Source organism: Hetaerina americana, unplaced genomic scaffold (assembly GCF_022747635.1).
Source record: "Hetaerina americana unplaced genomic scaffold, ioHetAmer1.1.p SCAF_18, whole genome shotgun sequence".
Lineage (NCBI taxonomy): Eukaryota > Metazoa > Arthropoda > Insecta > Odonata > Calopterygidae > Hetaerina > Hetaerina americana.
In genome coordinates, this window is record NW_027286741.1 from 6,113,506 (window position 1) to 6,127,617 (window position 14,112).

The window sequence follows — 14,112 nt, forward strand, 5'->3', positions numbered from 1 at the left end:
CCTGTTTCATTTTCCTTCTATGAGAAGGCATCACACAATTGTCACATTGGCATCATGTTTCCTACAAAAATAGCATAAGATGAATTTCAACTATTTCACAAAGGCAAAAAATCCCATAAAATTATTATTAAGACAGGGTTGTGCAAATGGTTACATCATCCCTTCTTTTTAAGAGAATGGTCCAACTTTGGTATTCACTTAGCATTAATATTATTGAGGATTAAACCAACTTCTGAACAAATATGAACATGTTTTATCCTTCATATAAGTGAATGAAAGGTGAAAAAATCAATAAATTATTGGGCAAATATTAAAAAAAAACTGAAAATCTTTCACAAATACATTTTAATGCAATCATATATGTCCATACTTATCACAACAAGCCTAAAGGTCTCCTTCAGTTCAACAGAATCGACAGTAGCACTGCATGTGTACTCTCCCCTGTCCTTCCTGTCTATGCTCTCAAATATTAGGTTCACACCACGGCCATTTCGATGATTTTCTACATGTATGCTGTAAGTGAAATGCATCAACATCATAAGATATATCTGGTAAGTATGAATCAACAAAAACTGTCAAGATTAAAGAAACTATTGCAACATTTGAAGTTTAGTGTAATTTAATTTGAGATACACATAATCTTAATGAATCCCAATGACATATAACAGACACTTTTACTTTCTCCTTGAAGTGGGATTATGATCAACCCATACTCTTATGATTTATAAAATGTTGCAAAAAGGAAGCAAACATTACATACGACAATGATTACAATAAAGGAAAGGAATAGACAAAACACTTAACATCCTTGAAGTCCAATTTGCAAAATTGTATCAAAATATTGAACATTGTAGGGGGTCTTAGAATGATGAAATAGTGGATTCTAAAAAAGTCAATATTTGTTAACAAAGTGCTTTACATGATTTCAATCAGGATACATTTTATTTCTGCATGTGCTATGAGATATACACCTCAAGTACATAGCTGGAACGTGGACACTAAAAGCCTGAGTTTAAAATTGGATCTTTCTCACTAAATATAGATGTATTATTATAATTTAAAGATACAGGTTTGATTAAAGATTATTATTGAAGTAAATTGTCACAAGTTGGCAGTTTTTTTAGTCGGTAAGAACATCTTATTTATGGTATGAGCCCACCCACGCAATTACATTGATAATGGCTAAAATTAAATTATAGAAAAATGAGCTTTGACTACACATCCATGATTAGATTTTGGAATTGAATAAAGAAATGCAAAAGTTTCCTAGGGTAGATATCAGCAGATACCACATTTTAGTGTAAATGAAGTGTCATTCATAATTCGAGAAGCTAAAGAGGAGATTGAAGACTAAGTATGAGTTAGAAAGATTTAAGGAAAATGAGCCATGTTTGGATTACTTGCAGAAATTGGAAAAGGAAAAATGTAGCAAGGCAAGATTGATTAAAGAAAGATTGCTGGAAATGTAGACTGGACTTAAAACTAGACAACTTGAAAACAATAGACTATAGGAAACCTGTGAAAATGAAGCAATGAATGACTGGCAAAAAATACTGGACCTAATAGAAAAGAGAATGAAATACGAAAGCTCAATGACTTAGGAAGGACAAATATTTCACAGAAGCTTTAGGAATAAAATAAAAGTACTTTGAAGAGTGTGTGAAGGGAAAAGCATTAACAAGATGACCAAATCAATTGACTGAGTCTATTCTGAGTTATGATATTCACTGAAAATCATTAAGTGAAGAAAATACATGGGGTATGGATCACAAAGGAAGGCCTAGGATGAACCATTAGAAGAAGATTCCTATATGCATGCAAGAAGCTACATATATGAGAATTAAGAAAGAGTCAGAAAATAGATAATTTTGGAGAGCTACTACACATCAATCCTCAGGTTGATTACCAGTGAATATGGCCTAAGACTTTTGTCTAGTTATAAAATCTTTTATTTAAATGAATCTGGAAAATATCACTTCTATTTGTTTATTTTTATATTTAGGGAAAAGTAGTGATATAGATGAAGATATAAATGGAAGGGCTCCTGAGATTGGTACAAATTTTAGTATGTTTCAGGGATAATGTGTAATCAGAGAGAGAGAGAGAGAGTAATAGAAATGATGAAGGTTAAAAGGGCAGAGTGTACTATAATTAGACTGGTGTTTCTGTATGTTGTAGAATGCTGGCCATCTAAAACTAGCTACTAAAACCTACTGAATGTTAATGAAATTTGTCTGCTATGATGGATCAGTAGAGTTAGTAGATGGGGCAGTATAAGATATGAGCAAATGGGGAATTATTTCAAGAAACTATCGGAAACAGTAAATTTTAACAGATTAATCCTCTAAATGTGCATTGCAATACAAAAATTTCAGAACGTAAATTACGAAATTATTCGCCTCATTTGAGATTCGAAACCGGATCCCTCAGTGTCTGACCTTACACTCCAAGACTTTTGGCACTGTCAGGGAACAAGATGTTGTGACGAAATACCTTACATGCTATGCCACACAGGTATTCATAGTCGTATGCGATATGCCGCAGTACACGAAATTAAAGCCAACTTTAGACACTAGGGGTATTTTAACTGTGACAAATTTCAAGAAACTGAGTAAAAGGATGCCTCGGTAGCTTAACTGACTAATGCACTTGGCCAGGCATCGAGGGATCCAGGTTCAAATCCCTGTTGAGGCGAATGATTTTTACGCTCTGAAATTGTTGCATTGTTTATGAGGAAGTTAATGAATAAGTGGAAGCCATAAAACTGCCCCTAGCTGATAAAGTGGTAGTAAACTTTGTATGGTATGGCCGCACTTTGTGAATTGATTACAAGACCATGCAGGTAAAAGAGTACTAAGTGCTTGAGTGGAGGGTGGACACATTAGAGGAAGGCCAAGAAATTCCTGGACGGATTGTTTAAGTAATGAGAAATATGGGAGGGTGTGGACTTAATGAAGAAATAAGTGTGGACATGAAGCAGATGTTTCAATGTGCAAGTGAAATTTGATCTACCATTCAATTTATGAAAATAAAGAGTTTGAAGTTGTTTGAAAAGGGAAAGTTTGAACACAGTTGAAATCTTTCATAGGGAAATCATGTTCTGCCTCAACTTAATAACTGAAGGACATTTGAAAGTCAGACGAACAAATGCATTTGATTGAGGGGATTGTCCCAAGCACATACGGAAAACTTAGAAAATAAGTCACTTTATCATTCCAAAAACTTTGTGTGATCTATGGAGAAGAAATACAGGATTTTCAAACATGATTTGTTTGATTTTAACCATCCCTTAGTGAATCAACAGACAACATAAACCATTAAGCATTTCACACCTGCTATTCCCATGTTTTGCTAATACTGTAAACATACTCTCAGAATGGTAATCTTTCTATCGCCATTATTTGGCTCAAAATGCGAGTCTTGCACCAAAATCTTTCCCATCTAATTAGGAACATCGTCCTAATTTATTTAACACGCGGCGCATTGCAGAAGGATTAAGGCAATGCGTTTTAATAATGAAATGATTAAGATTAAAATGCATGGAATGCGGCGTCTCACCGCCCTTTCCCCTGGGTGATCTGCTGTGAGTAAGTGCCGTTGAAAGTGGTCCACATGATGTGAATGCCCCGCTCCGACTGGCATGACACAATGTAGGAGTCGTTGGCATCCTTGACGACTTCCGACTGGGACGGAGACATGATCAAGGGGATAGAGGCTCTGGCTGAGGAGGCAGCATCTGGAGAGGCTTCACCTGTCCAAAGGAGAAGACAAGGAATTAAAAAAGGCAATTGAGGTTATTAAAACAATAATGTAATCGTAAGATAAGAAAGCATTTCAATAGTTGAATTTTCCAATGGCGTCGTGATTTTATATAATGGAACGTCACTTGGCAGACTTACTCTAATTTATGGTGAACTAAGTGTAAACTTAAACCTTCGAAGGGGTCACGGGTACACCCGCGGGTAGATCCCTGAACTACTGATCGAAGGACACGAGTTCGATTCCCGAGGCCTCCTCTAGGCACGTCTAGCTTTCGCACCGGCTGTGTTTTTTCGGTACCAGGTTCTTCTGGAATACCAAAGGCAGCTTAAGGAAAGGAACTACACCCCCCCCCCCAATTACCATGTTAACGTGCGACTTTCTCGCGCCGCAGAGGCTTATTCTTAGCGCAACCGATAAATAAGGCCGGTAATTTATGTGATATTATTATATTTTTTTAAATGCTGAAATTTTAACGAGGAAATAATACCAAAGACTTTTGTAATACCCGAATAAAACTAAATGTTAACCCGCAGAGTACGGTCAATTTTTTTCGGTAAGGGCCAGACGGTCATGTGCCGAAGTGTTGACATATTTCCTCGTCATATGTCCACGTTACAGACAAAAATGTTTTGGAAATTCCAAATCACTTGTGCATGGAATTGGCGGACTTCTTCATGGACCGGCTTCAACCCGTTGGCATATTAGTGAACACTGTAACTTCCGAGAAGTAAAAAACTGATATCCCCTTTAAAAACGCAAGCGGTGCTCTTCGCGGATGTTTACACCATCCCGGAACACGGCCTACTCCTGATCGAACCCTGGTGTAGGGTATCACTGTATTGATCGAAACATTTCATTGGAAAGGCGGTTACATTGATATCTATATCTATTAAAATTTGTTCTTTTACCTATCAAAGGGAATTACTGAGTCCTAATTGTCTAAATGGGACGAGATAGTCCAGAGGTAGAGCATTGGACTACTGACTGAAAGACCCAGGTTCAATTCACGATCACACCTCTGGGCTCCCTTTGATTCATCTAAGCTGTGTGATTTTCCGGGTACTAGATATTCCTGGGAAACCAACACAGAGGGTAACAATTTCAGAGTGTAAAAATCATTCACCTTAACCGGGATTTGAACCCGGATCTCTAAATGTCCGGTCGTAGCCAGTAAAGCTATCGAGGCGTCCTCTCACACTGAAATTTTGGGGACATCTCCCGCAGTTTCATGGGAATTTGGCAAAACACAGGGCACAGGGAAAGGAACTGGCCCCCCTACCCTGATGTGTGAATTTCACACGCCGTATAGGGCTTAGTACTGGGTGAACTCTACCATCACCTACTAAACCGACCTTCGGGTTGATTACTCTAATTGACTGTCTGATATTAAAGGCATCAGAACAATACAAAAGCAGAAAATATGCAGCGGTTTAATTATTATTACTATTAACAATCAAAGAAATGGACGGATAAATGTTACATGTGCTAATGTAAGAGGAAAATGGTGATGAAAAATCGTCCATTTAAGAGTGAACATAAGAGTAAAAACAAAAAGAAATAATCATAGCATATGTTGTCTTGGATCTTAGGGTGAGTCCACTGAAAAATTGTTCATAAAAGAATAAATAATAATGGATTACTTTCCGCGGCACAAGATTGAGTCCATGTTCGTATGACGACTCCACTCCATCGACATAAAAAGGATTAATGCCATGCAAAATGCTACGCTATCTCAAAAAATATTTTGATTTAATGACTTAAAAGATATCGCAGGTAACTCTGGAGAAATAGCGTTTAAAACACCCAACACATGCCTGTACTGTGGTCTTTCTACTCATGCAATTAAGTAAGAATTGAGAACAACTAAAGTCATCCCTCAAAACCCCCCCCGTAATGATGTTGACAGCTGTGTGATTCGGAATACGCTCCTCTCCGATGCGAGTCTAAAAAAGGAAACGTGCTTCCGATGCAGATATAGTAAGTGAAGGCGTTGCTTAATCCGGGGGATTTGTCCCGACCGCTCCTAAAGGGATCAACTTCTCATCCCATCTTGTTCCACTCTTCAGTGGAAGCAAACAAGGTCGCAAAACCGCTCACCCCTTCTCCATAGGGAGATAGAGCCTCACATTGAATGGAATGAGAAACATGTTTCGAAAATAATAATCGTAATCCTATGAATTAAACATGGAGAAATATTTTTATTCAGGTGAAACAAGCGGGGGGATGCGGTGGAAAATCTCGGTGGATTGCGATATTTTACTTCGTGGAGACTCACTTCATCGGTGCTTCAAGAATCATCTCACTGTTTGTTCATTTAAATCTTCTGAATTCGTCCTTGGCACTTTGAGAAGGGATTATTTAAGTGGCAGAAGAATTAGTCTTCTTACGCATGTGAGATATAATTTTGAGATGTAAACTCATTTTTGCACCAACCTTGTTTCAGGGCAATTCGAAAAAAATAAAGTATATCTCTATATTTTAAAATAACAACATATAAATATTCAAGGATAAATAAAAAGTATGGTAAATGCTCATGATAGCTTGAATAAACGAGTGAATTCCTTTTCTAGGACCATGGTATTTTATTATTTGCGAATAAGAAGGTAAGTTATGTCGCGTAAAATATTGCCTTCTTTGCAAAACCTTGAATATGTATATTTTTTTAGGGGTTGGAAAGTATCAAGAAAATTTGCATGAATTTTTGAGACGGAGTTAATCAAAACTAATGCGACGAGAGTTGTGCGAATGCTAATCGTAATAAATCTCAAGGAATTTTGAGCCCCTTTATCAACTTACCAGCAATGAAAACGGTCTTTTGCCAAAATTAGGAGTTGGGTTGTTAGCAGGATTCCGGTGGTTGTTCTTTTGAGTCAAAATAAGAGAAAATCAAATTTGGTAGAGAAAAGTTTAACTACCATCTACTGTAGAAAACTTCTTGCCATTTGGTAGTGACATGAAGGGAGTTAGAGAGTTCTCTTGGTTCATCTAAAACCATCCATACGATTGCCCTTTTTGCACCATTAAAGCAGTAGATGCTCGGCGTACATTGGGAAAGATGGAACATGGGCGTTTAAGTTTTATATACTGAAAGAAAATGGAGTAACTCTAATTTTTGAAATAAGAAATGCATTAATATTTATCGCAGAATAAATTAAATACAAGTTGGAAGAAGACAGTCATGGAAACTTATCAGCAGCAAAAACATGTAATCTAATTTATAGGGGGAGAGCCCGAAATTATTCTTAAACAAGCAATATAAAACATGACATCCCTAAAAAATTCGTTAAGAAATAGCATAAAAATTTGCGTTAATGCTGTTAAACTATGTTGACTCGATTTTTTGGCCGTGAAGAATAATTGACTTGGATGCAACGCATTTAATGGTATTAATGCTATTGTCCTATGCTTACTAATTGATTTGAAAGAAATTGTACATAGTATTACTCAGGGGAATTTTAAATAAACTCGTTTGCTTCGGTGACATTCGTATCCACATATGCAGTGTTTAAAACGTGCCCCACAATGTAGAAGGGTTCATGATGTGAAAGCCAAGCATCACAAAAAGGCTTTGGAATTTATCGGTTCCTAGAGTAGAATCTCGTTCGTTTGATGTGGAATAAACGACAAAATGAAGAGTTTGGTAAAAACGTTCGCGATGCGAAAAAAATTGTTATTCGTCAACGCCGCGTAAAAAACAACTGGAGAGTAAAACATTCCACCATTTGGCGCGATGGTTTCTCTGGCATTAACCAATTCAACGCCCAGTGCCGCTAGTTTGATTTCTGCGAAGTATGATGGAAGTGGTTGTGTGATGTTTCGTTGTTTTCTGATTCGCTCCAAATGCAGGAATGGATCACACTGCATTGGGAATTGCAATCACAACCAATCCGGTTGAATCGTGAAATGCTGAGTTTTTATTGACTCCTTGCCTTAGACATAAAATTTGAAGCATCACTTGGAAGATATGAGAGTCCGCATTACAAAAATTTGCCTTCATAATTAGAATTGTGAGTGAAAGCATCAAATGGTTGGTGTCGTCACTCTAGGTTAGTTATTTCGAAAAAAAATGAGAAATGAATGCAGAGGACATCAAGAATGAGCCATGTTCCGCTTTCTGTTTCGGTTTATCCTGATGATAAGTTTTCTATTCTCCATCCTCCTTCCCAATATTTCTTATTTTACTAATGGTCATCGCGTTTAATGTATTTACTTCACCGGTCGCCATTCTATTCCACGAGAGGGCGATGGCAAGCGCTATGCTACGTAGGTCTCAGGCTTTTGAAGCAAATCGATGATGATGTTGAATTGCGGCATTCGAGTGCAGTTACGTAGCTTTCCCCCGCGTACGCGAGCGGCTCAAGGGGCGAAGTAAATTCGACCGTCTTTCTCTCTTCGCCGCTCCTGCCTCTCTCTCTCCACCGCCGACCGTTGTTTATGTTTTTGTCTGCGTCGTGGCTTGCTCTCACTTCCACCCACCCATGGCCTCGTCGGAGGCGGAGGAGCTAAGACCTCCTCTCCTCTCCGGTGCCACCTCTTCCGCTAAAAGTCGTGGACTATCTCGCGATGCATACCGACTCACGAATTAGCCCTAAAAGAGATTATTTGAAAAAGAAGCTTGCTGCGACGCAAGAGAAACGTCTAGTCACATAACGCTTCATACGCAGCGACACTCGAAAACCACCTTGGTGTGGTGGAAAGCCTAATAAATTGAAAAACTCGATCATCCTGGTTCTCATCGAAGCAAAATATTTGCATCTACGTATTGAATGAGGTTAGTCTAAAGGGAAACCTAAAAATTGATAGTCTGATGACTGTCTCAGAACAGTGTGAACCATTTCGAATTAGATATCGTACACGTCTCCCATAAAGACGGTTTTATCTTTCGGTGCGGGATTGACCAGAAGTACCCTTTAAAAACAAGTTGCGAGCCATGCAAAGTCTACTTATCATTCCCTTTCAAATGATGAAGAATGAATATACGTACAACGGATGTCCTGTGCAGCCAAGACAGGTAAGTCAGACAGAAGGCATTTCGAAAGCATGGAATATAAATGGTACACCGGAATGGACGCATATGGTGTACATTGCCCGTTCCGTTTGTTCGTATTTAAAGGTGATGTCGTTGCTTTATAGCATAGGAAATGCTCAATACACTCGACAAAGGACTAGTTAAAATAATTGAAAAAGAATTTAGCACTTATCCACAAAATAGGTTCAATAAACGACGCACGTTTTGACTCCAAGAGTCATAATCAGGTACAAGATAAGGCAATCTGCATCTTGTGCCTCAAGATGACCGTTTGAGTCGAAACGAGCATCGTTTACTGAATTCATCATGAGACAAAGTCCTGGATTCGTTTTCAGTTACGATTTTCTTGCATCACATCAGGTCGGAAACTGCGAGGCTCAATAGAAGGTGAATTTTTAAACCATCTGCTAATCTAGTTACCCAAGGATTAGCTATCGAGTCGGCAGAAGGTTAATGCTTTTTATCGTAAAAGTTGAGTTTTGATCTATCAAAATCCGTATCCCGTTGTGTTATGGTATTATTCTCAGTAGGTATGCAAAATGTGAAAAAGTAATACTTTATTCTAGGGTTTCAACCAAAATGTAAATAAATAAAGGACGGAATTGTACTCCTTTCTTTTTTCCCCAAGAAAAAATACAACTTCAGTTCGTTGAAAAAAAAATGAAACGCAGAATATTATTTGCGCTGATTAAGTTCTAGTTTTCTGATCACACCTCGTTACGCATATGGCGTCATCGAGCGTAAAGCAATTGTAAACTCCACCGCACGGAGAACTGAGATCGGAAAATGGTGACCCAAGTCCAAGAGGGAATGGCGTCTGAAATTTGATAATTTGCATTTGCCTGTATTCCTGGATGGTCATAACAAGTCAGACAGGCAATGATAAGTAGGTGTGACGTCCAATGCTATCATCGTTGCCGTCAAATGTCTCTTTATAATGAAAATTGGAGTATTTTCTATTCTCTTCGTTGTTTAGCTTGACCTGAATACCTGAATATCTACAAATAAGAAAATGGATCGAAGAACATTTCTTCTTCTGCAGGTAGCGTGTGTGTTTCTAAGTCAAGATATCACTCCGTCTTTCCATCGGTCATCCTATCGATCTGCTGGGAATTGATCTCAAGCTATTATTGTCATTCCTAAGTCAATCGTTCGACAGACATTTTATTTCTCTACTCCATTCTTCTGTACTTTACACATTCATTTACGGATGCACAGAAAACGTGTGTAATCCATTGAATTCGATAGTTTGAGACTCTACTTTGGGAAAATTCATGATCACTGTATAAATAAACTTAGTATTTTTCACACAAAAACTTCATCGTGATACTACCGGTTTCGACGCATTGGTGGCATCATCAGCTCATCTACTAAGTTTATTTATACAATGGTGTGTGATCTACTTTGTGTGGGTACCGAATTCCCCCATTTCTAATTCTGACCCATATTAGCCTTTGCCGGTCCTGGCGGGTTAACGCCTTCGCCTGCCAACTCTGAGGTCGCGGGTTCGATTCCCGTATAGGTGGATTTTCTTCTAATAATGGCTTGGGCGTTAGTTATTATCTATACTGCATGTATAAATAGGGGTTAGATGGAAGAAGTGACTATGGAATCTCAATTTCGCCTCAATAAAGTTCGTAAAATAAACAAACGAAAACATAAATAAATAAATAGATTAAATAAATAAATAGATTAAATAAATAAATAAATAAATAAATAAATAGATTAAATAAATAAATAAATACATAAAAATTACTATTTCCTTCTATGCGTATAATTGCCGCAATTTCTGCTGAGTTTAGAAGAATTCTTTTCACATCCGGTTTGATTACCATGGAGAATTTTAAAAATTGTGATCTCGTCAAATTAATCATTTGAATTTCAAATCGCTCTTATTTCAACGGCTATTTTCGATTTTTTATATGTATTTCTTATCAAATAAAGGGATAAGGTATTTGTTTTAGGAATTATTTACCCTAAACCATGAATTAGTTGACTTGAATGACTATCGACACAGCTCACAGAGAAGTGACTGTTATAACGTGATTTAATAAAGCATTCCCAAAGTGAGTCCGGAGAGACAGTGACGCCGATAATAAAACCAATTCTTCGACGAAGAGGTGGAGTCCTCACGTAGGCAAATGGGAACACGGGGCGGAGTGCTGAGGCGGGTCGGTGCACCTCTTGCAAAAGCCTTGAAGCAGAGCTCCACTGATGTCAAATGGTAATATTCAACGAGAAATTCACCAATCGTAAATAAGTTAGCTAACAAAAACGCAATCGGAATCAGAGTCTTAGTCTTCTATTTTGGTTTAAAAATCCCTCATAGTATTTCACATCTCAATTGTAATGTTCAATTAGAAACTCTCGCGCATGCCGTACATCAACTTATCAACAGGCGAATAGTCCCCGTCACCGCGCGCAGGTGTCAGACGCCCTTCAGGCGACCCCTCCAATCCGAAGGGACACTCTGCGAAATGGGACGATTTGTGAATGCGCGCAACGGGTTCATTTCAGGGCGAAACTTCGGTTTCGATCGAATAAATTCAAGGAAAGGGACAAACGAGCAAACACACACGTTAAGACTAAAATGTACTCGGGCTTAAATGAATACAATCGAATCCGACTGTCCTAGCAGAACACTCTCAGAGAATGACATTCGCATATGGCATGGACACGGTTTCTACGCACCGTTGGTGGCCAAAAATTTTCTTGGTGCTAGCGGAAGATACATAAAACACTGACTCGAGTTTTATATGAATTCACTTGAAGTCTGCTCCAATTGTTGCTATTCAAAATATATATCTTTCTTTGAGCCCTTGGGTAAACCTTGTAAATCACCAAAGATAAAACGCAATTCAGTCCTAAAAAAAAATTGTAAAAAGATGAATAACCAATAAAAATGAAATAAAATATTGATCCTACTTAAAAATACCAATAGTCAATATTTATCGTTTATTTATTTAAATTAATATTGAAATTATTTATTATTTTGTCAATAATTAGTTAACTAAGTACGAATAGCGGATTATAGTAATTATTGGCGATTTTTCATGATAAAATGCCACCGCATTCATTGAGGGACTTCGCCATTTTGGAAAAAAAACATTATAACACTTATTTTGTGATCAAATTGAGCAATAAAAAACATGGGAATATCCTCGTACCACATTAATCATGCTGTAAGTTGATCTAATGGTTAATGGGCAGAGATCATTTCATATCAGTCGTATACTTTAGTTCTGCCGTTTGAAGTTTCTCACATGGTCACGGTACTCGGAAAATCTCACGATTTGGTTTGGCTGGAGTCATATCCTGAGTCATCAACTGGAGCAAAACTCGAGACTCTGAAACTAGTTTTTCATTCTATATCTATTGATATGGCGTACAGCACCGCCTAAGTAACCAAATAGTTCAATAAAGCATGAAAATGGGGTGAGTAAAATGCATGCATTTCCACGTTGCAATTTGACTTCAGTCACTTAGATTGGAAAACTTCGCACATAGGAGTGTGCGAGATAACGATTCGGGTCCGAATATCTTCCAATTACGTGACATCACGGCCTTGGTAATTAATTATCAACGATATACTGTCCGCCTAAACTTTCAGTCTAATCCTCTTTCCGTGAGAAACTTCGTCTAGGCTGCCCACTCGAGTTAATCCCATCTGCCAGATAATCAGTGGGTTCCAGGGGAAGTCCCTCCTTGCCACCCCACCCCCTTGCCACCCCCCCCTGGACACACGCACGCGCGTCCTTGGCTGTGGCCGGCGCAACGACCTCAAAACGCCGAACCTCTTGTCATTTCCCAATAACTTTCTGGCGCCGAAGTAATCAATCACGGCGCACGGAGGCGAGTCTCGAAACGGCGGCGACGTTGAATCAACAGCCATCAAAATTCCAATAATCCGTAAATTCATTGGGCTCAATCTCGTCCATTTTTTCCACCATACATCGATGTCTTTATGAAGTTCTCTTGTAAACTGAAATTTCAATGCATATTTTTCCTTCCTTTTCCCCGCGTCCGAAATAATTATTTCTTACAATGGAATAAATACAATCGGATGAATGAATGCATTTTATTTTGAATATTCAGTATCGGTCAGTATTTTACTCTTTCCTTTTTCCTTTTCACATATTCCCATTAAGTTTGTAGTTGGAGTAGTCTGGAAATTTGTTAAAGTTTTATGGTTCATATTTAACTGCACTATGTTAACGTTAATCATTATTTGTACAGAAATATAATATTATTTGTACTACTTGTACTGATATATGAACTATTATTTTTTGCCATATGATATTATTTGCTCTGCAATTGTCAATGATATTTAAAACCTTGTTTACCAAATATTACTTACTGCACACCTTATCTTCATCCCGAGTCTGGAGCAGAGGAAAAAATAGTACGTAGTTTCGAGGCAGATGGCATGAAAGGACAGATATCTAATGCTATCGATTGTTGAATCGAATAAATCGCTTTTTGCTGTATAAATCCGATTTTTGGGTCTTTTAGGATATGAAATTTTTTTTATCTTATCTGGGTTAGATGAGGCGTATGCATTTTTCCGATGCCGTTCCTTGGGCAAGAGCTCCGGGAAATGGTACGAATGCTCAATCGGGGCCATGTCATACTCTTTCCTATCGGCCTTTCCACTTTGAAATACCGGACTATTTGCAGTAACGGCATGAATAAAACCAGAGATAAGGCAATAACGTCCACACCGGTGCACAGCAATCGTTTCATCACGAAAGTACATTAATAGTACCAAAGAATCAGTAGTTATATTTTTATTGGGATACAAGTTTTCCATGTAATTCAGAAATAATTGGTGTGAGATTTTCAGAATGTGCAAAAACTCTACAGTTTATGAGGAATGGACGTTATCAGATCACATAGGCTCCTGACATAGGTTTTAAAACAGCTTAGTCGATTATAGATGGTATTAGAGTGATTATTTAGGGGGAAATGCTTCAGAATACTTTGCCATATGCCACCTTTTGCAAATGCCACAATAAACCCTGCCTGTTTCCTTGTAAAGTGAAAGTCCAAATGCAGTTGGAACTTAGTGAGCGTCACGTATGGAACGTGACTTAATCCTTTATTCGAAGGAAGTCTCGTAATTCTGGCTAGCACACATCCTTATAAGATTGAACACATCAAAATATGAGTCTGCTTTTAGAAGACAATCAAGTATTAACAAAAATAACTTAGCTTTTACGTGGAACTCTTCAAACACTCTCAAGAACGTTTGTTTTAATATAATCAATGTTATTCAAACTATATGATAATTCTTTCCTTTTTAAATAGTATCTTTGTACACT

At 37.8% G+C, this 14,112-nt stretch overlaps 1 protein-coding gene across 1 annotated transcript in view; it reads right to left on the reverse strand.

The window, feature by feature from the left end:
• The window catches only part of LOC139687250 (neural cell adhesion molecule 1-like), a 614,029-nt gene that overhangs the window by 10,913 nt on the left and 589,004 nt on the right, over window positions 1–14,112 (reverse strand). Inside the window, exons 2-3 of the mRNA XM_071584386.1 lie at window positions 3,559–3,751; window positions 371–513 (exon numbers count right to left, since the gene is read on the reverse strand). Of these exons, the coding sequence (XP_071440487.1) occupies window positions 371–513; window positions 3,559–3,751 (336 nt within the window). The remainder of the gene's footprint in view (window positions 1–370; window positions 514–3,558; window positions 3,752–14,112) is intronic.